The sequence below is a fragment of the Carassius gibelio genome, chromosome B2 (genome assembly GCF_023724105.1).
Source record: "Carassius gibelio isolate Cgi1373 ecotype wild population from Czech Republic chromosome B2, carGib1.2-hapl.c, whole genome shotgun sequence".
Taxonomy (NCBI): Eukaryota; Metazoa; Chordata; class Actinopteri; order Cypriniformes; family Cyprinidae; genus Carassius; species Carassius gibelio.
In genome coordinates, this window is record NC_068397.1 from 23,345,823 (window position 1) to 23,372,098 (window position 26,276).

The window sequence follows — 26,276 nt, forward strand, 5'->3', positions numbered from 1 at the left end:
CACCCCGATTTAGAATTCTCCCACACTGCACCTGCGAAAGAGACCTGTCACTGTGCCAGAACAGAAATAACATAGATGTGTAATAGATTGTCTGGTTTTGTCATTTGACATGTTTTGCAAGATATGCCCTGAAGCCTAAGCGAAAGTTGTGATGAAGCTACTCTAGTGAATCTTTCGAAACTGATACGCTTTCTGGCAGCCTTCATTTTCATGGGCACACTGAATGTTTTTTTGTGTTTAAACAGTTTTCACTCAGAAATTGCTAGGAAATTCTATGAACGATTACAAAGAAGCAGCAAGGAACAAATTTGAAATTAAGCATGACATTTTTTCATTAGAAAACTGAAATAGTATTTTCTTCTCAAACATTCTCCCATAATCTATTATTTACAATTTGAAAAATATCTATAGTTTTTTCTATTGGTTGGTCTATATATTTAATTACTTTTTTTAGATTAAAATATTGTCATTGTTACATTTTCATTTGTAATTTGTACTAAATTAAAATATTTTATAAAATATTTAATAATTATAAAATATTAATAATTATAATTATAATGTAATTTATTCAGAAATGATTTAAAAATGAAATAGGTATTCTATGTTTTTTATTTAATCTTGAACTTATATTTATTATATAATATTATACTTACTATTATTATTATTATTACTAATAATAATATTATTATTATATTACAACAATTTATATTATCATTATAAATTAAATATTATCAATAAATATTTATTTCTACTATTGATTTATTGGCTTTTTAATAACATGAAAATAGAGACTGGGACATAACTGTTTTAATTCACAAGATGTTTAGTGTGATAAAGTATCAAAAAAGTGATTTGGTGGTAAAGTACCAAAGCAAAAGTACTACCTTAATACTAATAATGCTACTACTAACAATGAATAAGAAAAGCGCATCACTTTTAAAGTAACACATCTCAATGCCACTAGTGAGTCATGTGTTGCTGAGCTCCTCTGAGGAGAAGTGCATGAGCTTCCTCTTCCTCACTCAGACGTGAAGGAGCCCAGGATTCTCGCCCATCAGCCTTAAAGCCTTTGATAAGATTCCCTGGTGGCAAAGGGGGATTGAAACTCATAACACGCTGAGATCTGTGTGTATCGGAGTGTGTGTTTCTGTAATGGTTATGTGTGTAGATGGCCTCGGTATCCAGGCCACCGCATTGCTGTTTAGAGCAGTCAAAACCCATTTCACATGATGGCTGAAGTGCCATTTTCTCAAACACTGTTTCTCCCAACTCGCGGGCCGCTAAATAAATCTGCCCAGGAAAACACATTCATTAGGTTAATGCACAGATGCGAAATACATTTTTTTCCCCCTCTCCCAATGTTTTATGATTTATTGTGCTGCAGGAATGTGAAATTGAGTATACCCGAATAAGTTATTTAAGTGATTTAGAGGTTGACACTGAATATTTTTTCCCCCCACAGTTCATGATTTATGGTTATTGCAAAAATATGAAATTGACTATATGAGTATAAGAACATTACTTTATAATACAAGTAATTTAGTTGATTTAGAGGCCTAATGATAATGCCCATGTATACAAAAGAAGCCGAGAATCTGTCCTTGAAACAGGATGTCTGCCAAGAATTTACATGGCTAATTTGAAAGCATATTATGGTCAGCTGGATGTCGCTGCATAAATGAGACCTTTCTGATGCGGTTTCATGTTTAATTCAGTTGCTTTTCAGAATGTCTGGTTTTTGAATGCACTGCCTCTTTGATAAGTCCTTTATTAAGTTGTCGACCTGGTTAGCTGTGTAGATATTAGACCTCATTTATAGTCCCGATAGTCTAATCTTGCTAGGGCCAATAATGGTGCGACTGTTTAAATTCATGCTTGTTTTTTCTCTCTCTAATGTGGTCAGGCATCTGGCTGGAAGAGTGTGTGCGGTTGTGCGTCACGCTGTGTGTCTGTCCTTGAGTCTGTGTGTGTGTTTGAGTGTTTGCTTTGAGCTGTGTAACTACGTCGGTGTTATTGGACGTGTAAATCACAAGGAGTGTCGGTGGAGGTCGCGTCAATCAGGTCAGAGCCAGGGACAAAAGGACACGCTCCTCTTATTCTCCATGACTACACAGAGGGGATTCTCTGTGTCTTTCATCATCCCGCCATCGCCAGCGTTAACGATAGCGGCAGCTTCATTAAGGGCCTCGTTAAGTCCTGTCGTTAAGGCGGGTCATTAAGGCCCTTCGTTAAGAACCCCGGGCGTGGAACAGCAAACCGCTGGCAGACTTGACTGACCGAGAGCTCAAGGCGGAAATAATGGATGGAATCAGGAATTCCAGAGCCACAACACAGCAACGGCTCAATGGCTGCCGCTCTCACTAGCAACGACATGCGACACCTGGACTGGCAGTCACGTAGATTTCCCGACTGATTACCAAATGAAGCTGAGGAACTGACTAACACCTGGTATTAACAACCATTTCGGGCAATCCGATCACAAGTGGTCAGCATTAAATGGTGTGGGGTCCAAAACGTTTTGTGACTAAATAGCACATATTTACCAGCCTGATCTCATTCGTTTTCACAGAGAGTGACAACGAACATTGTATACTACCATTCAAAAAAAACAAAAATTTAATTCACTAAGGATGCATTAAATTGATAGCAATGAAAAGTGAGATTGAAGACATAATGTCAGAAAACATTTCTGTTTCAAATAAATCATCACAGGAATAAAGTATAATTTAAAATATATTTTGTTATTTTATATATACACTATATATTTAGTTAAATCAGTTATTTAAAATTGTATTAATATATGTACTTTTATGTCTACATAATATTGAAGAGAAACATAAAATAAATTAAAATAAAATAAAAGCATTTAAATTAACTGTTTTAACTGAAGGCAGACAGGCAGATAGACAGATAGATAGTGTGGCATCTTCTTCTGATAAGGTAGCATATGAACATTTATATATAATATTTAAACACACTTATATGCATGATGACATAACGTTGCATGCATATACATGCACAAGACTGTGTGGAATGTTGGATTTACATCAGCATTAAATTATATAGATCATGTGAAGTTCATCCAAAAACTAGTTTATATACGAGCTGAAATAACAATGAGCATTTTATTCAAAACAGCATGTCTGCAGTAGATTTGGTATACTAGAGTATATTTTAGTATAATGTGCAATAAGCAATAACATAATGACTTGTTTTGCCTTTTTGCACTTGCAAACATGTAGTGTTATCCTGACTTAATAACTGGTATATGTAGCCCTGGAATCAAAGATCCTGCAGTGGCTTGTGACAGTGACTTGTCTCAGCTGACCAGTTGTCATCAGATAAGCCAGAACGGATTTAATACCAGGCATATAAGCAGAGACTAAGCTGAGGCTTCGACTGTTGGTGGTCATTAAAAATCCCAGGGTGCTTTTTGAAGAGTAGCTATGTAACCAGTGTGCTCTGGTCAAATTGGCCTCACTCCATCATGGCCTCCTAATCATCCATATCATTTGCTTCTTCACACTGTTGCCTCTCCGCTGATAACTGGAGTGTGGGGGGAGTTCTGACACAATAAGGCTGCTGTCACATTATCCAGGTAGAGGCTGACCGTGGAAACCCCCACCACCATCACTCGTTCAATATGCTTTGAGCAAATTTGTTTAGTATAAAGCTATATTTAAAAAATAATAATATTTATAGTTTTTTTATGTATAAATATTTAATAAAATAGATGCTGGATCTTGAGCTTTCAGTCCAACTTTGCAATAATCTGCCTAGTACAATTTCAGTCTGTGTAAAGCATTTACATGTTAGTTGAACTTTTAAACTAAATATGAACATACTGAGAAAAGCTCAGTGATGCAAATAGTGGAGTAGAAATGCCTACTAGCAACCAACAGTACAGCGACCTGGAAACCTCAGTGTGAGCACCCTTTGACATGGAAAACAGTTTTATCACTTGCCAACTTGTTGCATTTGGCCTGGCTATCGTACAAAGGAATGTGTGTATCACTGAGCAGAAAGTGCCTTCTTACAGTTTTCCTCATCACTCCCCAAGTGTCAGGCCATTCTTGGGGGATTTAAATCTACACAACCACATGTTTTGTCTCAAAATTCAATCTAGAAAAGCCAATGAATATTCTGATTCCAAAAAATCTCCATTTTGATTCCACTGAGGGCACACACTCAGCTCTTTCCACACTTGAATGCCTGCAAACATAGGACACACTCCCATTTGTCTTCCAAACTTGCTGTGTGGCACTTTTTGTTGAAGTTGTGCTGTTATGGGGTCTTTTTAAGCAGCCGTATTCTGGCCACGTAGAAGCGGTAATGAGGATGAATGCTGATGCTTTCTCCACACTCTTCCCTCTGAGCATCACGCGCTCCCTATGCAGCCCAGGCTTTGCTCGCTGCATGAAGGCTCCTTAGCCGTAGACTGCCGCTGATCCGGTAACCAGACTCCACCCGCAATCAATGCCCAGAGTACGAGAGCTTCATGCAAGGCTGTGTGATTATTACCGCCCATCTGTACTGTCTGAGAATGAGCCCCTGAAGTCCTCATCTGTCAAAGTGGAGTCTATATTTCAAGATTATTTTTTGTTTTATGCCGTTTTCGTTTTAGGCTCGTCTGTATACTAAGTGCTGCATAGTCACTGATTACATGTAATCTGGATTTCTGAATTACATTACAAAAATAAAGTACTTGTCATTTTATTATATTACATTTTAAAATGTTCATAATCAGACTAGAGTTACTTTTTTTAAGGAAATAAGTTTGAGAGATTTTAAGGAAATAAATTTGCATGTTCATAGTTCTCTAGCTTTGGTTATTGTTCAAATCACATGCAAGTATATTAATATAATTTTTTAAGTAAGTTTTCTCCTTAAAAATGATTTAACTTAATTTAAAATGGTAATGATTTCTTTAATTGTTAGCTTTGCATTAAATTCACAACCCCCCTGCAGTTCATGAACCACATAATAAACCACAGTTTAAGAAACATTGACGTAATGTTTAATGGACTTCATGTTTTTAATAAAAACAAACGGAATATATTGTCATTCTCTTTTATTTTTGTATCAATATGGTTCAATATTATCCTATTTAAAGAGACCTGTTATGCCCCTTTTTTCAATATGTAATTTACGTTTCAGGTGTCCCCAGAATGCGTCTGTGAAGTTTTAGCTCAAAATACCCCCAAGATCATTGATTATATCATTTTTATGAAAATGCCTATTTTAAGTGGAAGCAGAAGCAAAAATAAGCTGTTTTCGTGCATGTGTCTTTAAATGCAAATGAGCTGCTGCTCCTCACCCCCTTTTCCAGAGTATGGCTGTGCCTTTTGTGATGCAATCATGCGTTTTGAACTATATAGTTTAAACTTCTGATAAACTAAGCAAAGTACTCTTTTATGTCTTATTGCACTTCAACTGTCAAATACAGACAAGTTTATGTTAAAAAAACACATGAGTTACAAAAAAAGTATGTTTTGTCTGTGAAGGTAAATGGATGGGAAATATGTGTTTTATATATTTATATGTGTGTATTTATCTGTGTGGCAGCAGCATAATATACAGTAAATAAATCAATAAATCCACTGCTCACTTGTCTCCTCCGAGGTTGGGACTCTAAGTAGTGTTCTGTGCTCATCGGTGCAGCCAAAGACATAACAGTTAAGATGCTTTGCTCAAACCTTTCTCCATGGTACTGGTTCACCATTGTTGCTAGCAAATTACGAAAATCTGAACGGCTGTGTTTTCGGTCAACTGGCAACCCTGGGTGCCGAAATACAATTGGGTAAACTGGCAGTGGCCGGGTTTCACAAACCAAAACATAGACCAACATTCCGGCCCGGAACGAACATTTTCAAAGGAAGATAACTGACTGTAGCATTGTTTTTCAGGTAAACAATTATGTTAATTTAGCATGTTTCTTAAATATCTAGAAACATATTATGGTATTTTTATGCTTTAGTAGAGTCAAAAACTTTTAAATCAATGTGACAGATGAGTTGGCATACAAGAAATCTAAAAATAATCAAAAAGTTATGTAACCTAAAATGTGTAATTTAATGGATTACGTTACTAACTTCAATTTCTGTTATGTAATTTGGAATCACTAATGGACTACACTGTGTATATAATATATTAGTCCTTCTGAACCCTTCAGTCACTTGTAATCTCAATCTTTCCCTCTCTTTTTTCCCTCATCAGCTTCACACTGACATGGACAGAGGTGATGGACGCACTAGGTACGTGCTGCGGGGTGAGGGGGCGGGGTCAGTGTTTGTGATTGACGAGAAGACGGGTAACATCCACGTAACCAAGCCCTTGGACCGGGAGGAGAAGGACGAATACCGGCTGATTGCCACAGCAACAGACAGTCAGACAGAGCGTGCCCTGGAGCCCTCCTCCCAGTTCATCATCAGAGTGCAGGATATCAACGACAACCCACCTGTCTTCGAGGAAGGACCCTACAGCGCCACAGTACCCGAGATGGCAAACATAGGTAGCGGAAGACAACATACGCTCATCCCCCCTAGCACGTCTTCTTGGTGAATGTCAATGATTTTTGAATAATGCAGGATTCATGCTGTCCCAAAAATCATCGGATGAAAAGCCGAGGCAAATGCTCCCTATAATTTGCGCCATTTAAATGTTAATGACGCTCATTCGGTGAAATAACCTCTCACGTTTATCGATTTTACGTGGGCTCAAAATATTACCCCTAGACAGTCGTGCTTGTTTTGTTTTGCCTGAAATGGCTTTAATTAATATCAAAGGATCGTAAGCACGAACAAGAAATACTCTGCACTGCATCTGAATACTCCAACCCTTGCTGAGGTAAACGAAACCAGAGCGCCATTCAGATCTAATATTCCATCAGTGTGAATGTGTTATCAGTCTAAATTGTGGCGTGTTTCTTCAGTTCCACTCAGAATGAATATGAATAGATTTCTCTGAGCCGGTGCATGTTGCGTCAACCCGGCAGTCACGTCTGTATTTTGATCTGCCTATCTGATCGTTCGTTTACAGTGACAATCTCTCTCTCTCTCTCTAGCTCTCGTTCTCCTACCGTCTTCTATTTGCCGCTTCTTAACTACCTGCGAAAGATCTGTAATCAGACGACACCCTCCCCTCAACCCACAAGCTCTCATGGTGACACTGTCAGGCCTTTGATGTCTGAAAACAGCAACAGCTGCTCCCACAAATTCCCCCCCGTCCCTCCGAGCTTGTCAGCAGTTGCCCCATGGGAAACGAAGTTCTCTTTCCATTGTACATATATATGTTCGTTTCAAACTCTTTGATTCATTTGGTTGGAAAAAAGTCCATATCTGTCAGGAGCGAAAGAAAGATTTGAGACGTGTGGGAGTTGAGGGAACGGGGGAGTGTGGCCGCAAAAACAGGCATAGAGATTGAGAGAGGGAGCAAATGGGGAATTGGAGAAGGAGATGAAGAGAAATGAAGTGAGACAGACAAGAGGCGTGAATGAAAGAAGGTGTGCGGCTGGGGAGAAGAGAAAGTGAATACTGTATTTGTCACACTGCAGCAGGAGGGAGAGAGAGGAGAGAAGGGGAGAATCTGTCAGTCTTTATACGGCTCTCTTCATGTAATGTGCTTGTCCTGTGATGACCTGTGTTCATATGTGCCATATTGATCATCTCTTATTGTCTTTTTTGCCCTCTCACTTACTGTCTCTCTCTCGCTTCCTGAAACTCTTCCTCAGGGACCTCCATCATTCAGGTGACCGCTTCAGACGCAGATGATCCCACCTATGGGAACAGTGCACGGCTGGTGTACACACTTGTTCAGGGGCAGCCACACTTCTCAGTGGACGCTCAGACAGGTGGGTTTTTCTTATCCCAGGAACTGTTTTATTATTAAAATGACATCTGTTTAACCCTATTGCCCAAGACTGGTCGCCCACTGAAGCTAAGCAGGGTTGAGCCTGGTTAGCACCTGGATGGGAGACCTCCTGGGAAAACTAGGTTGTTGCTGGTAGAGGAGTAAGTAAGTCCAGCGGAGGGTGCTCACCCTGTGGTCTATGTAGGTCCTAGTGCACCAGTATAGTGATGGGGACACTACTGTCAGCAAGCACTGTCCTTCAAATGAAATGTTAATCCGAGGTCCTGACTCTCTGTGGTCATTGAAAATCTCAGGATGTCTTTTGAAAAGAGTAAAGGTGTGACCTCGGCATCCTGGACAAATTTGCCCATTGGCCTCTGACCACAATGGCCTCCTAATCATCCCATATCTGCTGATTGGCTTCATCAATAAACTGATGTGTGGTGGGCATTCTGGCAGATGCTGGTGGACGAGGAGCTGCCCCCTCACAATGTAAAGTGCTTTGAGTGCTTAGAAAAGCGCTATATAAATGTAATGAATAATTTATGAAAAGTAACAATTTTTCAGCTTTCTCATTACTTTTAATACAGTGAATATTAAGTTTTACTTACTTGTTCAGGCTTTCTTAAATCGTTAGTTCACTCAAAAATGTTATAAATTATTCACCTTTGTGCCATTCCAGTCCCATAAGACTTTTGTTCTTCTTCAAAATACAGATTAAGATATTTTTATAAATGAATCAGATTTTTTATTTATTTATTTTTTTACTGAAATTTGCTCCTAATTATATACACTGATTTATATCCGTGCTCATTGAGAGTGGTATGTGTGCCCGATTTTATTTGTATAGGGTTTTTTCCCACACACTGTTAGCTTTAGTTTCATTTCAAATAATTTAATTTAGGCTAGGTGTTTATCATGAATGTTATTTATAGTGAATGGCACAATAATTTGTTTTTGTTTTATACTAACATTTTACAGACCTGTTGTGTTCTGGATACCATTAAATGTAAAAGATTTTTGAAGGGAACAAAATAGATTTTTATAGTGCTTGTAAACATTTCATTTTATTTACTTGTGTTTTACTGCATATTATTTTGGCATGATTTAACTGTATATTATCTCGGCATGTATTTGTGTTTTTTCTCTTTCGCTCGTGAGACATTTTTTGATCAGGTACAACCTATTTTCTGGAAAATACAGCAATCTAAGTCTTCTGAAGAGATATGTAGACACATTCATTGTGTGTCATTTCAGTTTCGACCAGTAAATTTGTCAAGTTATGCAAAAATAGTATTCATGTTATTTAACTCTATTTAGCAAAACATAGAACACTTCAAACCAGCACTAACCACCATAAACGAATGATCTTTTTAGAACTGCCATGATGCTGATGTATAGCCAGTGTGAGTTTGATCTGATTCCCTCCTCTTTTCTCCATCATTTCTTCTCTACTGTACTGTCAATAAAAGTGTCAAAAAGGCTCCTGACTGCAAAGTCTGCAATAACAGCAACACATTAACAGTATAGATACCACTAACATGATGATATCTAAAACATTTATGAGTATCTGTTTGAAGAAGCACTTCAAGTGTTTGTCTCAGGGACAACATGGAGAACATCACTTGAAGCTCTTGACTTGTCCATCAAGTCTGAAGGACTGGGTCTGAATCAAGTGCAGTCAGTGAAAAATACATCACTGTGCTTCTGTGAAATATAGAGCCTGCAGTTTCATGTTATACTTTCTTTAGGCCAGTCTCAGTCCCTGGTCAGCCATTAGCGCCACAATCTCTCTCTTCAAAGCCCTGATCCTTTCCGTAAGTTCCCCCTTACTCTGACATCCCTCTGGTTCTTTCCTCCTTCCTATTTTCCTGGTTCATCCCTCCCTCTCTTCAACGCTCGTTAATCCAGACTGACTTGGCAGAAATGTATTCTAACGCTTGAGCTGCACTTCTAACAAATGCTGCAAACACGAACTCAAATCACACTTCTGAAGGCTGTGGAAAACAGAAAAATGCTTCAAAGTGGAGCGCCACCGCAGGTTTGTGAACTGTTCAAGGAATAGTTCAGTTCTGTCATCTTTTACTCATCATCTTGTCATTCCAAACCTGTATGCTGTTATATTTTCATTGGAAAACACAATCGAATATATTAAAGAATATCTGTTCAGTTTTTTGCCATACAATAACAATTCAGGTGAGCAAACTCTAAAAACAGCACCATAAAAGCAGCATCAAAAGTAGTTCACATGACTTGTGCATCATATTCTGAGTCTTCTGAAGTCATATTGACAAGAGTTTTGCAAGTCATTATTCACTGATACCAATAAAACTTACATATAACCTAGCCTACAGTACATCTGCTTCCAAATTCAATGATGATTTAAAAAATATTTAATGGATGATAAATAGTACTGTATAAACAGCATTAAGTGAATAAGCTGAAAATGGTTTTCCTCTTTAAGAACAAATTATGTTTTTTGTTTGATTGTGTGAAGCAACATTCTTACAATGTGTTGATTTAAAGCTGCGGTAGGTAACTTTTGACGCTCTAGCGGTTAATAAACAGAACTGCTTGCGTCTTGTGGAAGAACATCGTAGCCGGAACTACTTATCTCTGTTTATGTCTATGAAGAATCACAAAGGTACTGGGTTTCTCATCCGCGATACCCCCGAAGCAATCTAGAATAGTCCGAATATAAACACTTATTAAAGGTGTACCCTAGTGATTCAGGACAAGCTAAAAACACGGTTTGGAAAATTGATTCATGGTGTACTCGCTTATTATATACATTTTTCTACATTTTGAACACAAACAAAGTTACGGACCGCAGCTCTGATTGGTTGCTTCTTACCGGGAGCGATGGAGTTTCTGCAAATGGCAATAGGACCACTGAGAGAAGCCAGAGGAGCTTGATTTTTTCACAGATTATCTGTCTCATATTCTACTGTCAGGACATAATGACAGGTTTAACAAATATGTAAAAAATATATTTTTACAAAAGTTACCTACTGCAGCTTTAAATGTCTGTTTCACATAAATATATTGTTATATGGGTTAGTTTTATGATACTTTTAGGGCTGTTTTTGGTGCCATTACTATTCAAAAGTTTAGCGTTAGTGACAAGTAATCATTTTATTCAGCATGGTGGTATTAAATTGATTACAAGTGACAGTAAAAAGACATTTATATACAGTAGTAATGCCACACACCGTATATTTCAAATAAATGCTGTCCTTTTTTGACTTTCTTTTCATCAAAGAATCCTATATCACAGTTTCCACATAAATCTTAAGCAACACAGATGCCTTTTCTGTATTTGATAATGATAAATGCTTCTTAAGTGGGAATTCAGCATAGGAGAATGATTTCACGTGACACTGGACTGGAATAATGGCTGCAGAAATTGTGGGTTTGCCACCACTGGAAGGTTTTACATTTTGAAGGATTTTAAAATCGAAAGGTTATTTTAAATTGCAATAATATTTCACATTATTGAATGTGTTTTCTCTAAAATAAATGCAGTCTTGCTGACCACAAGAGTACTTCTTTCGAAATCCCTTCTTAGTACTTATTTCTTTCCGACCCCAAACTTTGGAGCGGTAGTGTTGGTGTATAAAGAGTCTTAAAATATCTCCACAAAATAAAATAACAGCATATGGGCTCAGAACGACATGAGGTTGAGTAAACGATGACAGCATTTCTGGCTGAACTTTTCCTTTAAATGGCAAGCTTAAATGACACAACGGCCCAGCCTCTGTGCTCTGCCTCTGTGCCTGTCGGTGGGTCTGGTTTGTGACCCAGAGGCTTGCGAGAGGCTTTTATTCAGGGTTACGGGGGGCTGTAATCATTTGAAAAGTCACTCCTGCTTCTTTGTGCTGCAGAGTGGAATTGGCAGAAGTGAAGTGAGCACGGTGCGGTTCTACACACAGTGGGACTGTGTGGCCAATGTGTGAGCGTAAGAGTCGCGAGGAGAATGATGGGTATTTGTGTGTATGACAGGCTAGAAAGAATGAGGCAGAGAAAAGGAGTGAGAGAGTAAAAGATGGATTTCACTGCTCGCACGGATCTATTGTGCGAATGTTTGTGTAGAAGTATATGCATTGTGTCTCTGTCTATGTGGATAATGGACTTCCTTCGTATTTTGATTCCATTTGGCCGTCTAATGAAACCTAATTAATTTTGTTGACATTTGTGGACCCCACGCTGATATGAATGAGAGGGCTTTTTCTCCTGGAGGTTTGTGAATGCTAATCAAGGATATTAACCTAATTCTGTCCTATGCATTGCAAGGCATTCTTTTTTACTCATTAGTGGGAATTAGCATTCTGAGCTGTAGCACTCTGAAAGGTCTCTTCCAATCTACAGCTTGTATTCACAGTTAAACTTCCCTGTGACATTTTAATAAACCTTCCTCGTAGACTGTTGTCCTATGGTAGGAGTACCACGCGGGTGACCTTGTCTGCTGGGATGCGTTTCTACAAGTTTACGGTCAGGGAACACATGGAAATGATTTGATTCAAGGAGATGATTGAATTTATGATGTGCTTCTCTCTTTGTCGCTCTTTCTCCCTCAGGCATCCTGCGTACCGCTGTTCCAGATCTAGATAGAGAAGCGCAGGATCAGTATCTAGTGGTGCTGCAAGCTAAAGACATGGGCGGCCACCTTGGCGGCCTGTCAGGAACAACAACCATTACTGTAAGATTGACGGATGTCAATGACAACCCTCCGCACTTCATACAAAGTGAGTAACTTTCCACATCATGCCTATGCATATGCCTTTCAGAAGTTTGCTAATTAATTTTTGGGTTTGAAATTAACACCCCACCAAATGCAGGTAATATTCAGCTATGGCGGATAACACTTTCAAACCGCTAGCCAATTTGGCGGGTTACTTTTCCTCAATTATGTTCACTCATTAATTTCTTGGGGAAGTTCATGTAAGCCTAATCTGCACAGATTTAGCGCAAATGCTGAACTAGTCAGGCATCATGATATATTAAGTAGATTTAAATAAACCCTAATTGCACAGCATCTGAACATATCTATCTTACTTGAACATACCCATCCTAATGGCACTGGTTTCCTTTGCGTTGAAGCAATAGCAAGAAGTCAAAAGATGATTGAAGTCTCAAACCGTGTGAACACAAAATACAATAGAACCCATTATAATCAGTGATGCTGTCTACACTGGATGTAGCACAGCATGACAAAGCCTAATTGCAAACTGATGACTCGTTCTATTTATGATGGACTGACACAAAGTAGAAAAATATTATAGTTGCTTTGTTGTGTGCAGTGTGGACAGGTTTAGGTGCTTTTTCTGTCAAGTAGAAGTTAAGAAGGGCGGTAGAGTGAAAAAGTTCATTTCAAACCCTGGTTAAATTTCTATAGTTTTCATTAAAGTACATCCCATAAACCCCACTAGATAATTACTTTTCTTTATTTAAGCCATGGTTCCCCACAAGAAATGTTTCCCACAGAAAGAGTTTTTAGAATAATAGATTTTGTTTTGGGAGTGACATAAGGTCTAAACTAACTTTTACATTTTGTGCTACAACATAAATTACACAAAAGTATGCACATTTAAAAAAAAAAATATGTTTCTTGATCACCAAATCCACATTTTAAAATGATTTCTGAAGGATAATGTGACATGAAGACTAATAAGTAATGCCTGCTAAAAATACTGCTGAAAAAGTGCTGTTCTAAAAACACATTAGAAATTCCAGATGAAACTGATGAATCAACAAATCATATCACACTTTCAAGAAAACTTTTAATAATTCATAAGAGATGGTGAAAGCTTACAATATGAATATTCTTTATGTTTTTTAATTGGGTTTATTTTTTTTAGGTGTAGAGGTTTGGATTTATAGTTAGGGTTAGGTTTTCATTATTTGTGTGTGTATGTGTCCGTGAATTCTTCCAAATCTTGTGTGGATACAGCTTTTCATGAATAAATACTATTAAAATATGAGAAGAAACTTGCTCTGATCTACAGATAATGGCACAGTGGTTAACTGGAAAAAACTCTGGTTTAGAGTTTAATGCTTGTTTAGCTTATGTAGAGGGCACAGTTTGAAACACTTTTCCATTTCCCCATCCCCTCCCTACTGTTTCCATCAATAAAATTGGCATAATTTATATTATTTTGTTTTCCTAAATGAGTTTGAGAATTGAGTATACAACCTGGTTGGTGGATATAAACCAACTCTATCCAAGAATGGGAGACAGGAGAGTTTGAGTTAGAGGTTGGTTATAGAAAAGAGCCTTATTTAGTGCTCACCATCAGCTGTTTAACTGTCCCTGCACAAGGGCCGTAACACTATCAAAATTCTGCTCAATTACATACCAGCCCTTTATTAGGGCAGTCAAAACAGAGCCCATTCTCTCCCAGCCTCAGCTCTGCCCTTCATATTCTCATGTTTTTTTTACCGGGGTGAGCCAAGGTGAGATTATCTGAAGACGTGTGGGGAAAATATATCAAAGTCTCACACAGGTAGACGTTCAGGTTCACTGAGCAGGCCTGGGCAAATCTCCTCGTATTTGGAAGCCGATTTAGAAATCTCTCAAAGAGTTTGCCTCAGATAAAAGCAAACAAATTACTGGCGTTTTGGGAGCTGTTTTGACCATTGCAATTACGTTTGAAGAATGTTGTGGGGAGCGCCGAGGCTGATGCATCCCTCGGTATAATAGATGCAGACTCAGGTGCAGGGGGAGTTGAGCTGGTTTATGTAGTTTTAACATCCTCGGCCGCCGTGTTGGGCATCCGAGAGGAGCAGAGCAGTGCACTGTGCCCGTGATGGATGGCTGGGTAGATTGTTTGACGGATGACTACATAGGTACGCCGGTTAAGATCAGTGTCTTTTTTATGAGGCGACGAGATAAGAAGCAACGATACTGAGAAGGTTTCATCATAAATATTACTAATTTATTTCCCTGGAGTGTCTGCTGGTTACAGATGAAGAGCGAAAGTACAAGAGAGAAGGAGAAGGGAAATGAGAAGATTGAGGGAAGACGAAATAAGCTATGATAACAAAAGAAGCAAGGGAGTTTAAGAATAGAGGAACTAAATGATAATCACCATAATTTGTCCACAGACAGAGCAAGAAAGAAAAAAGGCTGACAGGGAGACGGAGATGGGAAGTAGAGGAGAGGTGATGGTGACACAAGAAAAGGGACAGCTTAACTCTGCGCTGAGAATGGAATCAATTTTATTTGTGTGTGTGTGTGTGTGTGTGTGTGTGCTCCCACTCACACCTTTAAATTCATCTGTTACATCCTGTCTGCACTGGAAGCCGTGAAGCTGCACTTCAACAGTGTTCAGTACTAATCACCTGTGAGCTTAATTTAAGCAACAATGAAGTCCTTAAACAGATGAATTAATTATTCTATCACATTATTGATTTGTTTTGTTTGTATTTGGCAATCTAACTGACCCCTAAACTTTTAAACGGCAGTGTAGCTAAGGAATAAATAGTAATAATAATTTTTGTTGTTGTTGTTGAAGAAATAATGAACATTATTATTATTTTTATTTAAATGTGATGTATTAAATTGATAGTTAAGACGTTTATATTGTAGCTGTATAATTATTGTAATTATATTTCAGGATATTACTGTTTTACTGTATTTTTTTCAAATAAATGCAGCCTTGGTGCATTAGAGACTTCTTGAAAAATATTTAAAACAATCTTTCCTACCATAAACGTTTTGATGGTAGTATATATGGTTAGGACAAAATATGATTTAAATCTCACCCTTTTTAATTTAAAAATCACATGTCAAAATGTCAATGATCACAATTAATGATCAGAAGTTATTTAAATGATCAAATAATATTCATAGAATGAAAAAAGCATTTTATTTCAGGCAGACAGGGAAAATAAAGTGACTGGAGCATCTGTGCAGTGTAGTCAACTTCATTCATTATAATAGGGAATGATTTCATTTTGATGCGTCACAGTGTCTGCTGCATGTCATGAATGAATGTTCACTAAAGGATGTTACAGTGATTCAATGTATAAAAGATGTTCAGTTTATTCTGATCACTCTTTTGCATGAATTGGCTTGGGAATTTGTATAATTTAGAAAATTTATATTAGAATATTGTTATGTTTTGTTAAAATTAAAAAATTCCAGAAAATGTGTAGTCTGTTTACACACATCAAACGTGTGTGAGTTATATATATAATTATATATATAATTTTCTTTATATATATAATTTTCAGATTAGAGCAGGAAAAATGGGATTAGAGTAGCCCTGCAGTGCGTCAAAAGGGCGATCTACAACTTGCGGGGCGATGCAACCTACGCTGTCATTGATTATGATGGGAGCGATTATGTTTTGCCGCTCGTGTGCAGTGTAGACACTGTGTTATTCCATCTGTCTGTTCTCATATGTCTTCCCTCCCTCTCTCTCTCCATCTCTCACACATGCCATTTACACACTCATCGACCGGCTCAAGAGAGGAAACTCACGTGCGCGCTCACAGGAATACACATCAGCTTCTGTGTCACACGCACATACACATTCATGTCACATACCCGCCGCGTTCGACAGTTCATCAGGCTGAGGGAGGAGAGAGGACGGCTGGAGATGGAGAAACTCGGAGGTGACAGGCGTTGTCATCAACCCCTAAGGGCTAATTTTCATTCAGCATCCTTCCCTCTCACTCTTTGGCTTTCCAAGCGTCTCCTTGATAAGTGAGTTTCTTTTCTTGACCCTCTCCAGCCCTCCTCACCCTTCTGCCCTCAGCTGGCGTTGCTTTTAAAGGCTCTTGCAGTGGACGACGCAGACCGATGAAAAAATACTGTTCATCAAAACACTAACTGTGTGCTCTCAGCGGATCATAAAGCCTATTTATTTACACTCTCATCAAAGCATAAAGCTCATTTAGCCTTCTAGCTATGCATTATGGAATCATGCAGTGTCAAGTTCAACAGGCGATTAGAACTGATGCATATATTCTCTTGAGTATAATGGCAATAAAACACCACAGTTTGGATGTAACTAAGATGCATCCTGTAAACTCATCTCAGCCTCTGCTGGAACCCATTTTAAAAGTAAAGGAAGCGTAAAATGTACAGAATTAGTTGCTTGGCGTCTCAGCAACGTGTCTGATGTTGAAAGCAAGAGGTTTGATGCACATCCCTTGAGGCTTTTATCAATCAATTCACATGTGTAGGAGTGCTCTAAGCGTTTTCTCTCTTGGTAGTCAGATATGGGCTTTCAGGGTCCTGAACACTCAATTAAAATGAAAGTACCATCACAATTAATTCTTTTCAGTGTGGCTTCCCACTAGCAGCGAGAGTCTCCGGCTATTTGTATTTGTAGGCTTCATCCGATCCCATAAGGTTATGTATCTGTGTTTTCGCCGCGCATGAAGCGATAAAGACATGGAATGCGTGTCTGAATCCGTAAAGATGCGTCCCTGGGGTGACTTCTCCGAGTGTGAAGGAGAGATGAAGGAAGGAAGGGATGAGAAGAGCACTAAAAGCCTCATCTTGGCCGTAGCAGCCCGCTGTAATCACACAGACTCGTTTTCATCTCAAGCTGTGCTCAGGAACACAGAAGATGTGCTTTCTTGGTACGCCGGCGATCTCGCGGGTTCTTATCTGTGACGCGTGGCCTGGTCTTCGTCCATTTCCTCCAGTCAGTTTGCCAGAGAGGTGCTCAGCCATGTGTTCTGATCGGATAATTTGTTGACTGATTCGGCTGATTGGGTTTGGTATGAATAGGGCAAGCAGGCAAATCGCTTCTAACTCGCTGGCTGCCTGTGGGGTCTCCTAGGGGGCTATAGATAGCAGTGGGGCATGAAAACGTCTCTGAAATCGCTCCGTCGTATCACAACGCCCAATTAGAGCTGGGATTGGATAGTCCCTGGTTCCACATGAGGCACTGGTGGCACTGCGGTCATTTGTGGTTATGACTGCATCGGCTCCTACTTACACTTTACGTGCAGGTCTGAGGAGAGGGTATTCATGGTGAAAGTCACTGTACACTGTTTGAATGTCATTAATGAGTAAAATAAAGTAGAGTAGCATTGCAAATCCTTTTTGAGGTTTCAATCACTAGCTATACGTCAGATCAAAAAGACCTGCTGACTATCCTGTCTTTTCTCAAGAGGACAAATTATCTGTGAAAGAACCTTTGCTTTTTTTTTTTTTGTGCAATACTAAGTTTTCTACATCAGTAGTTCTCAGCTGGTTTTGCTGCGGGACGCTGATTTTCAAGTTTAGTTTGGGTTAGACTGTTTCGTTTTTTTTTTTTTGTTTTTTTTTTTGAGGAAGAGCATAATGTCTGCTACATTTCATGTCATGCAACTGCCAAAATATCTTTTATCTCTTAATAAAGGATATAAGAAGCATTTTTAAAAGCTGATAAGCCTATTAATTTCACTGTCTTGATTATGCATGTTTGTGTGATGATTTGCATTTTATTATTTGCATTTGTCATTGTTCCAACACTTTGAACCTGAAACAAGGGTGGCAAAACTCTGTTATTCTCTGACTTCAGAGCCGGTGGTTAGCGATACGAGCCGTAGGGAAACTTTTTAGGTGAGTGTTGGTCCATTGTGTGAGTTTTTGAGGAATAACCCAGAGCCAAACGTCAGCGATGGAATCAATCCGGAGGTTGGCTGTTGTTCTATCGGCGACAGTGAGAGTGGAGTGCGGGAAAAATGGTCAACGATTTCGCTTTTCTTGTCATCTACTCTGGCAGTGTGCCTTCACGCAGAATAATAGGAGTTAGAGCCATTCTTCTTGCATGGAGAGAGAATACGACAGAGAACGAGCGATGTGGAGGGGGTAGGTAAGAGGGAAGTGATTTCCATGCTAATGGGAATGTTCCCGGCAGGGCTTTCTGTCTGCGCCTATGTCTCTATGATGAATGCAGCCGTCGGACTGCCAGCGCGACGGGGGTCTCGCACCAAACCACGAACTCGCAACTTCCTCTCTCACGCACGACGAGGAAAGGAAAGTGAAGTGGGCACTCACATAGAACTGAAAGACGGACTCTAAGCTCTGGCTGCATAAACTAGCGAATTTAGGGTTTATTTCTTTGAAGTTTTGCCATTCACGTTTTGGACACTGGCCTGTGCATTGACGTCTTTTATTATTTAACTTGCCATATATACATGATGGTGAGTAATTGGAGAGGGAAGTATTTGAACAAGCGGTGCTCTGGGCAAGGTCTATTTTAGATTACGGGCACGTTGAATCACAGGACGGATTTAGTTATACGCCACAGTGTGCCAGGGCTCTTTGAGGGCATTGTTGACGGAGGTCAGCATACGGCGATCTAATTCCAGCAGTTAGTACAGAAGCATTGCAGCAAGGAGTGAGCGTTCGTCCAGCCTGGGCGATTTAAATGCTGCCTTGGCCAATCAGATGACCCGAGGTGTCCTGGGAGAGCCAGACACAGGTTGACAATATACACCAGGAGGCCTGGACACAATTCCTTGCTGTTATTAAAGTGGAATTACAGAGGGGCGGATTTGATATTAAAGTCATTTTGAGCTGAGGGTGTGGATGTGTTTTGATTACCCCACAGCCCCAGTGGTCTTTATGAGAGAAATAGACTGAGAGTCCTCTGGAGGTATTAACCCCCCGAAGCAAGCGCACAACACTGATTTCACCACCTGCATTTCTCCTCAGAAACAGTGCAGTCTTGACATAAACACAATCTCTGTCCCTTCTCCTCATTTTCTGTCCCCGCTCCCCCCCCATTCTCTTTCTCAAGCAATATCTGTCACCATTCCCAGCCTGTTTTCTCATTTTGTGTCCTTTTTCTCTTCTCCTCAAAAACTTGTTGGCCACATATATAGGAGTCTGAAAAGACTTTATTTTAATAAACATTAAAACCAACCAAGGTTTGAAATTAACCAGACATTGATGCAAAACTGCAAAAAGCTGTAAAAAAAAGAAATAAATTATATTATATTTTTGCTTAAATGTACTGCACAGTAAAGGAAAACAATTTAACAGAACCATTTTCTGTTTAAATTAATTTGAATATGTATTGTATTCCTATTTTGAATATGTATTTTATTCCTGTGAATGTGATTGAATATTTCAATCCTTTATTTGATTAATTCTTAAAAGAAGTCTTTAGTGTAACACGATCCTTCAGAAATCCTTCTAATATGGTGATTTAGTGCTCAAGTAACATTTCAATGTTAACAAAAATGCCCCAGTGAATGTTTTTGTGGAAACCATGCCACATTTTATTTTCACAGTTCTTCAATGAATAGGAAGTTCAAACATTTAACATTTATTGAAAGCCGCAGTCTGTTACTTTTGGCGCTCTAGCAGTTAATAAACAGAACTGTGTGTGTCTTGTGGAAGAACATTCTAGCCAGAGCTTCTTCTTTTCTGTTTATGTCTATGACGGATCACGCAGGTAATGGCCCTCTCTGCAGTGGGTCCACCGGTACCAGTCTGAAATAGTCTGAATATAAAAACGTATTATAGATGTACCATAGTGATTCAGAATAAGCCAAAAAACACAGTTTGGAAAATGGATTCATGATGTACTCGCTTATTATATTAATTTAGTAAATTTTGAACTCAAAAAAATTACAGACTGCAGCTTTAAATAAGAAATCTTTTGTGACTGTAAATTTCAATTTAATAAATCCTTGCTGAATAAAAATATGAATTTCTTTTAGCTTATATTACTTATATTACTATATATTTTTATTTTTATTTTATTTATATATATAGTATATTACTATATATATAAATAAAAACTTACTGAACCCAGACTTTTGAACTGTAGTGTGGAAACATTTTAGTTTCCTGTTTGGTTTTGTTCAATATTATAATGATCAACTTGCCTTCTCTGACAACCGTGTATAGCTGAAGTGTGACTGTAGCTTATAGCCAATGAGAATTAAAACGTGTTTCAGGGTTATAGCAGGCAAAGTTTAGACAAAGCAAATCTGCGATTGTAGAGCCATCCAGTGTTAATTAAGTTGATCTAGACCATTCTGGCCCAGTCTGCTGCATGCTGTGTAAATGGAGGTTTCAAGCCAAGTCATCCTAATTTAGCGCAGATTAAACTCCCTGGCAGAATGGCAGAAAAATAGTGATGCAAATAATATTGGACGAGTCTGATAATAGAAATAATTCCAATAATTGCCTTCTCTAATTAAGCTCCACATCCTTGAAGAGTGTAATTAAAATAGTAGTAGTTAATATTAGCCTCCTTTTAATCCTTTTCATTTTCTTTGCCTACTTATTTTTTGCTGTTTGTTAATATTTCATCTAAAGTTCAATGCTTTAACTGATGGCATAATCATTGCCCACAGATACATCTCCCGCCCCCCTTTGCACCTCAGCTTTCTCCATCTTGTGCAACAGTACATACTCATGGAAGTCAGATGCACATCCACACACAAGCGTTTGGCCTCACATTATCTCCCTCGTGCCGGTCTTCACCTTTTTCTCGTTCTTTAATTCACCTCGGCTGACTTCTCTTTCCTTCCCGTTAGCTTTTGAACCCCTGCGTTTTCAGTCCTTTCATTCTGAGGAGTGGGATAACTGCCCATCTCCCACGCATCTCTCTCTTTGAATCCTCACTCACTCAATTTCTTAATCTCTGCCTCTCCTTTCTCACTTTCAGTGTTTCTCCAGTTAGTCTTTTGATGTATTCATATACAGTTAGCTAACTCCCCCTGTGCTGAATCCTTGCTGTTCTGAATCTATCCTTTTGGCACGAGTGAGTGGTGTTTACCCTCTTTCAATCCCATGATGCAGTGCGCACATTCACATGATGTGAGCTCAAGCACTTCAATGCAATAAGCCTCACAGCAGGACCTGGATCCTGATATCATGTAAAAAAAACAACAACAACTGTATATTCATATCTCCTCAGTGCGTCTTTATTAATTGTTTTGCTCTTTTGATGAATAGTGCATTATATTTCATTTTTCCAGGTCTTCTTCCCTCTTCATAGGTTTATAGTATGACTAAAGACTGTATGGCTTCTTTTGAAATATATATTCATAACATTACATTTTAATTTTATATTTTATTTTAATGTTTATTTTAAGGCTGGGATACAATACCCCTATCAAACCTACTCAGATTTTAAAAGTTGTGTTGTGTAAGTCTTAAGATAAGTGTATATTTTATCTCTTGGCTGATTTTCGAAAATTGAAAAAAATTTGAACTTTGTGTTTGGCTGCAAACTTATATTTTGGCATCTATAGTAGTTTTTGTCAAGACCAAATAATTTTCTAAATTGTATTAATTCTGAATAAATTGTTTTCAAATAATTTAGTAAATGGAATGTAAAACACGTTTTATAAATATATATATTTTTAGCAAATAGTTTTTCAAATTGATTAATTAAAAAAAAAATAATTATTACAAATAATTAACATCAAAATAAGTAAATATTATGTAAAAAAAAAAAAAAATGTAATACATATTATGCATGTTATTTATATTTCTGCTTTATATTGGCCACCGGTTATACTAATACTATGCAGCTGCCCACTGTTAATCATTTCTCTCAGGATTCAGATTGTGTTATTAGAATATTTACCAGCAGAGGCTAACTAGTTGATTCACAAGTCGGTAAAGAGACAGGGCATGAGAAGTAGGGTGCTCCGCGACAATTCTCTCTCTCCACATCCTTCATTTTACTCCCTGCCCCTCCATAAGTGCCACAGTGATGGACGTCCTAAAAGGATGCAGATTTTATTCGATCTAATTTTCAACCAGCGCTTGAGCTTTAGCCAGCTTGACACTTTTTTAATGACTCTCCCATCTCAGAGGTCTCATTTCTACAGCAACATAAAGCCTCATCCATGGATAAGGCTTCTTATTTTCTCTTTTCCTTCTCATACTCTTTCTTATTTTCTTTTTTTTTCTTCTCCCGACTGTTCTCTCTTATAGTGTTGCCTTTCCATTTCTATTCGTCTGTGTTATATAATCACTACATCTTTGAATCAAGCTGCTCTCCCCTCATTTACAAACAATACAGCCCTCTCCATCTATTCATCCATCGAGAACTCTTTGTATGATTTAAATGCATTTCTTTTCAAAATCCATATTTTGCTTGCCCACATGCAGTCTCACTCATCTGGCTCGGTGGACCTGAGGTAATTGTGCTCCATGTTATTTACTGAGCTGAACCTGTATTCATCCACAGACCTGCTAATTAACTCCATCTGCCTATCACTGAAAAGCTCTAAATACCCTGCTCCTAATCTCCCATTGGGCACTGACTCATACCGGCCAATCCCTGCTCCTTCCCTGGGAAGCCCAGCCCCAGTAGAGTGGCTTTTAATGAATTAAAAGAATAAAACAAGCAGGGTTTCTCATTGCAAAGGTGAGGACGAGAGTAGAGGTGGTGTTTTAAAGGGAGTCCATGCAGGCTCTGTGGTACTACTTTCGTTTGTCCCTTCTGAACACAATTACAGTGTCCCAGTGGGGAGTGCTATACAGTATGTCTAAGTCACAGAACATTGATCTTGTCCCTTCATGCTGTTTGATTGGCCAGCTAAAGCTGCTTTGGAAAAAGATGATCATCCCTTCCCTTTTCTGTTCTTCTTTGGTCCCGCTTCGTGATTTATGAGGTGACGGGTGGCTGTCATTGTGTGTGTGCGTGTCTGAAGTGAGTTTGCTCAGTCTTAAGTCATGGAAAATGACAAATGATTTTGTGGCTAGATGTAGGAGAGGATAGCTTCAGATCAGATGCATCATGTCCTTTTAAACTGTAACTAAAAGATACAAATACATAAACTATTATGTTGTGCGATTATTGTATCTAAAATAATGTTTGTCTAAAAGGAAATGGCAGAAATCAAACATTTACATCTCAGACCAATCAAGTCACAAGGCTATTTATTTCATTTTTTTTTTTTTTTTTTTTGATTTAGAAATGTATGTTAAGTATTTTTCTGTTGCAGTTCATCTACTTCAATTTGAAAGTAAAAAAAAAAAAAATTTGGATTTTAACCATGCACATATGTTTTATATTAACCTGTTTGACCTTTTATTTGTATCAATTTCTATTCAATTGAAATTGAAAAAAGTGGTTAAAAACTTGAAAAATCAAAGTGAATAGCTTTCTAATCTTAACTTAAAAGTGCCTAATTTTGTATTATATACTGTACACATATTTCATATTATACTGAAACTAAAGCTTTTATTTAATGATTTTGCTTTTATTTAGCAAGGGTGAATTGAATTTCATCAAAAGTGACAGTAAGGACTTTTACAATGATACAAGAAATATATATATATATATATATATATATATATATATATATATATATATATATATATATATATATATATATATATATATATATATATATATATATATATATTTCTTGTATATATATATATATTTCAAATAATTGCTATTCTTTGAACTTTCAATTCAACAAGGGATCCTAAAATATATAGTTCAATAATATTAGGCATTTCAACATTGATATGTTTCTAAAACACCAAATTAGCATATAAAATGATTTCTGAAGAATGATGTGACACTGAAGAATTGAATACTTTTTTCTGAAAATGCATCTTTGCCATCACAGGAATAATTTAAAATGTAAATTAAAAATACAACATAAAAAACACAATAAAAAAGATTTATTATTTTATTATTATTATTATTACTTTTGAATACATAATAGTTTGAAAAATAGCACTTTTCTCTTTTCAATGTATTTTAAAATGTAATTTATTCCAGCCCAGTGGGCGTCTCGTCTTTTACTGAGGTGCGTGACCTTGAGCATGCTGTAATGTGTGTGTCTGTGTTTGACTTCCTGTTGTGCGAAATCCTTAAATCCCATTGCCAACAGCTCTCCTCGATTTTGCCTCAAGTGTGCCGAATCGCAAGCGACATCTTTTAAGTGGAAGTGCGTGCATTTGCTTGACAGAAGTGACAGAGCGTTTTAAAGTCCGAGCAATGACACGGCGGCCACCTCTGAAGTTGAATCCTCAATCACTTGTTGTGCTAGAGACTTTTTCCCCATCAGCCACCTCTTCCTCATCAAAGAACAGCAGGACATCAACTGTGCCTGTCTGAACTGAAAGTCTTTCAGATGCAGAACCGATGCACTCTTCTGAGGGAGTGATTTAAGAAGGTATATTTCTGTAAACTTGGGTGCAGTTTGTTGATATAGGGAGATGGTGATGAGCTTTGACTTTCATCTCAGGCTGTTGATTTGTTTTGTCAGAGAAATTTAAGGTGTCTAATGGAGATGTACTGTGTAATGTCCCTGGCTGTGACGTGTGGAACAAATGATCACTATATATACAACTCTGATGGAGGCAGATATGTTTTGGACCATTACTCTTTATCCTTCCTACCTTCTTGACTTCCCTTAGTTTATAAGTGTCACAATACAATCCTACTATTGTTTATTAATATGTTCTGCCTTTGCCTGTGAAATGTTGCCATTTGTCTGCGCCATTCTTTTGCATTCGCTGTTTTTGTCATGTCAAATTCATTGATTTTAATCAGTTTTACTCTGACTAAACTGGCATCTACTTTTAGGTTTATGAAATTAATGTTTTAGTTGACAATAAAGAGAAAAATCAAATCAGATAAACAAGTTTACATTTTTTCTTTTACATTATATTGTGTATTTATCTGTGTTTGGATTATTTCGTTTTAGACTTCTTCAAAAACATTGTTAGAGCATAAAATCTTGCAGTATAATTTTTATGTTAACACATTTAAAAAGTCAAATGGAGAAACTTGTAATAAATATAACATGAAATGCAAGATGCTTCAGTTGAAAGCTTTCCGAAAATCAAATTGGCATGATGTATGAGCATGCAAAATGATTGATTTTCTGTCCCTGTGTCTCTCTTCCCATCCCGTCTTCCAAATCTTTTTCCTTTCTCAGGTTCCTGGCTATTCTCTGTGTCAGAGTTGGCGGTGCCAGGGGCGGAGGTGGGACGGATCTCGGCAACAGATGCCGACTTGGGAGACAATGCCAAGCTGGAGTACACCATCCTGGACGGAGAGTCAGGGGACACTTTTAACATCACCGGAGCCAACCAAGAGGCCGTGATCATTCTGAACAAGGTGGGAAGAATGTCCACAAGACATATGGGGAGATGAAACCCTGCTTAGAAGTCCATCTGAAGCCACATTTTATTTTTTACACTGTCATCTAAATATGGCTACAATAGCGATGGTTGTCAACCAGCTTGGTCTTTCTGTTTGAATCAGGCTGACCGAGAACATCTTGCCGGCTAAGCTAGTTAAGAAGCCTGGTGGGAACGGCAGCACAATAGTGGTGACCTGCATCCAAAACACAATGCATGCTGGTAACCATCTACACAGGGCTATTCAGCAGGGAAATGTGTGCGTGTGGGCATGGGTTCAAAGAAGGTGGGAAGAGATCAGAAGACGCCTCATAGAGCAGATGAGGATCCTGGTGTAGGA

At 38.1% G+C, this 26,276-nt stretch overlaps 1 protein-coding gene across 1 annotated transcript in view; it reads left to right on the plus strand.

Annotated features, from left to right (window-relative positions):
• LOC127951644 (uncharacterized) overlaps window positions 1–26,276 on the plus strand; it is a 124,657-nt gene that overhangs the window by 70,785 nt on the left and 27,596 nt on the right. The window contains exons 3-6 of the mRNA XM_052549635.1: window positions 6,217–6,511; window positions 7,730–7,849; window positions 12,426–12,593; window positions 25,732–25,913. Coding sequence (XP_052405595.1) covers window positions 6,217–6,511; window positions 7,730–7,849; window positions 12,426–12,593; window positions 25,732–25,913 — 765 coding nt within the window. The remainder of the gene's footprint in view (window positions 1–6,216; window positions 6,512–7,729; window positions 7,850–12,425; window positions 12,594–25,731; window positions 25,914–26,276) is intronic.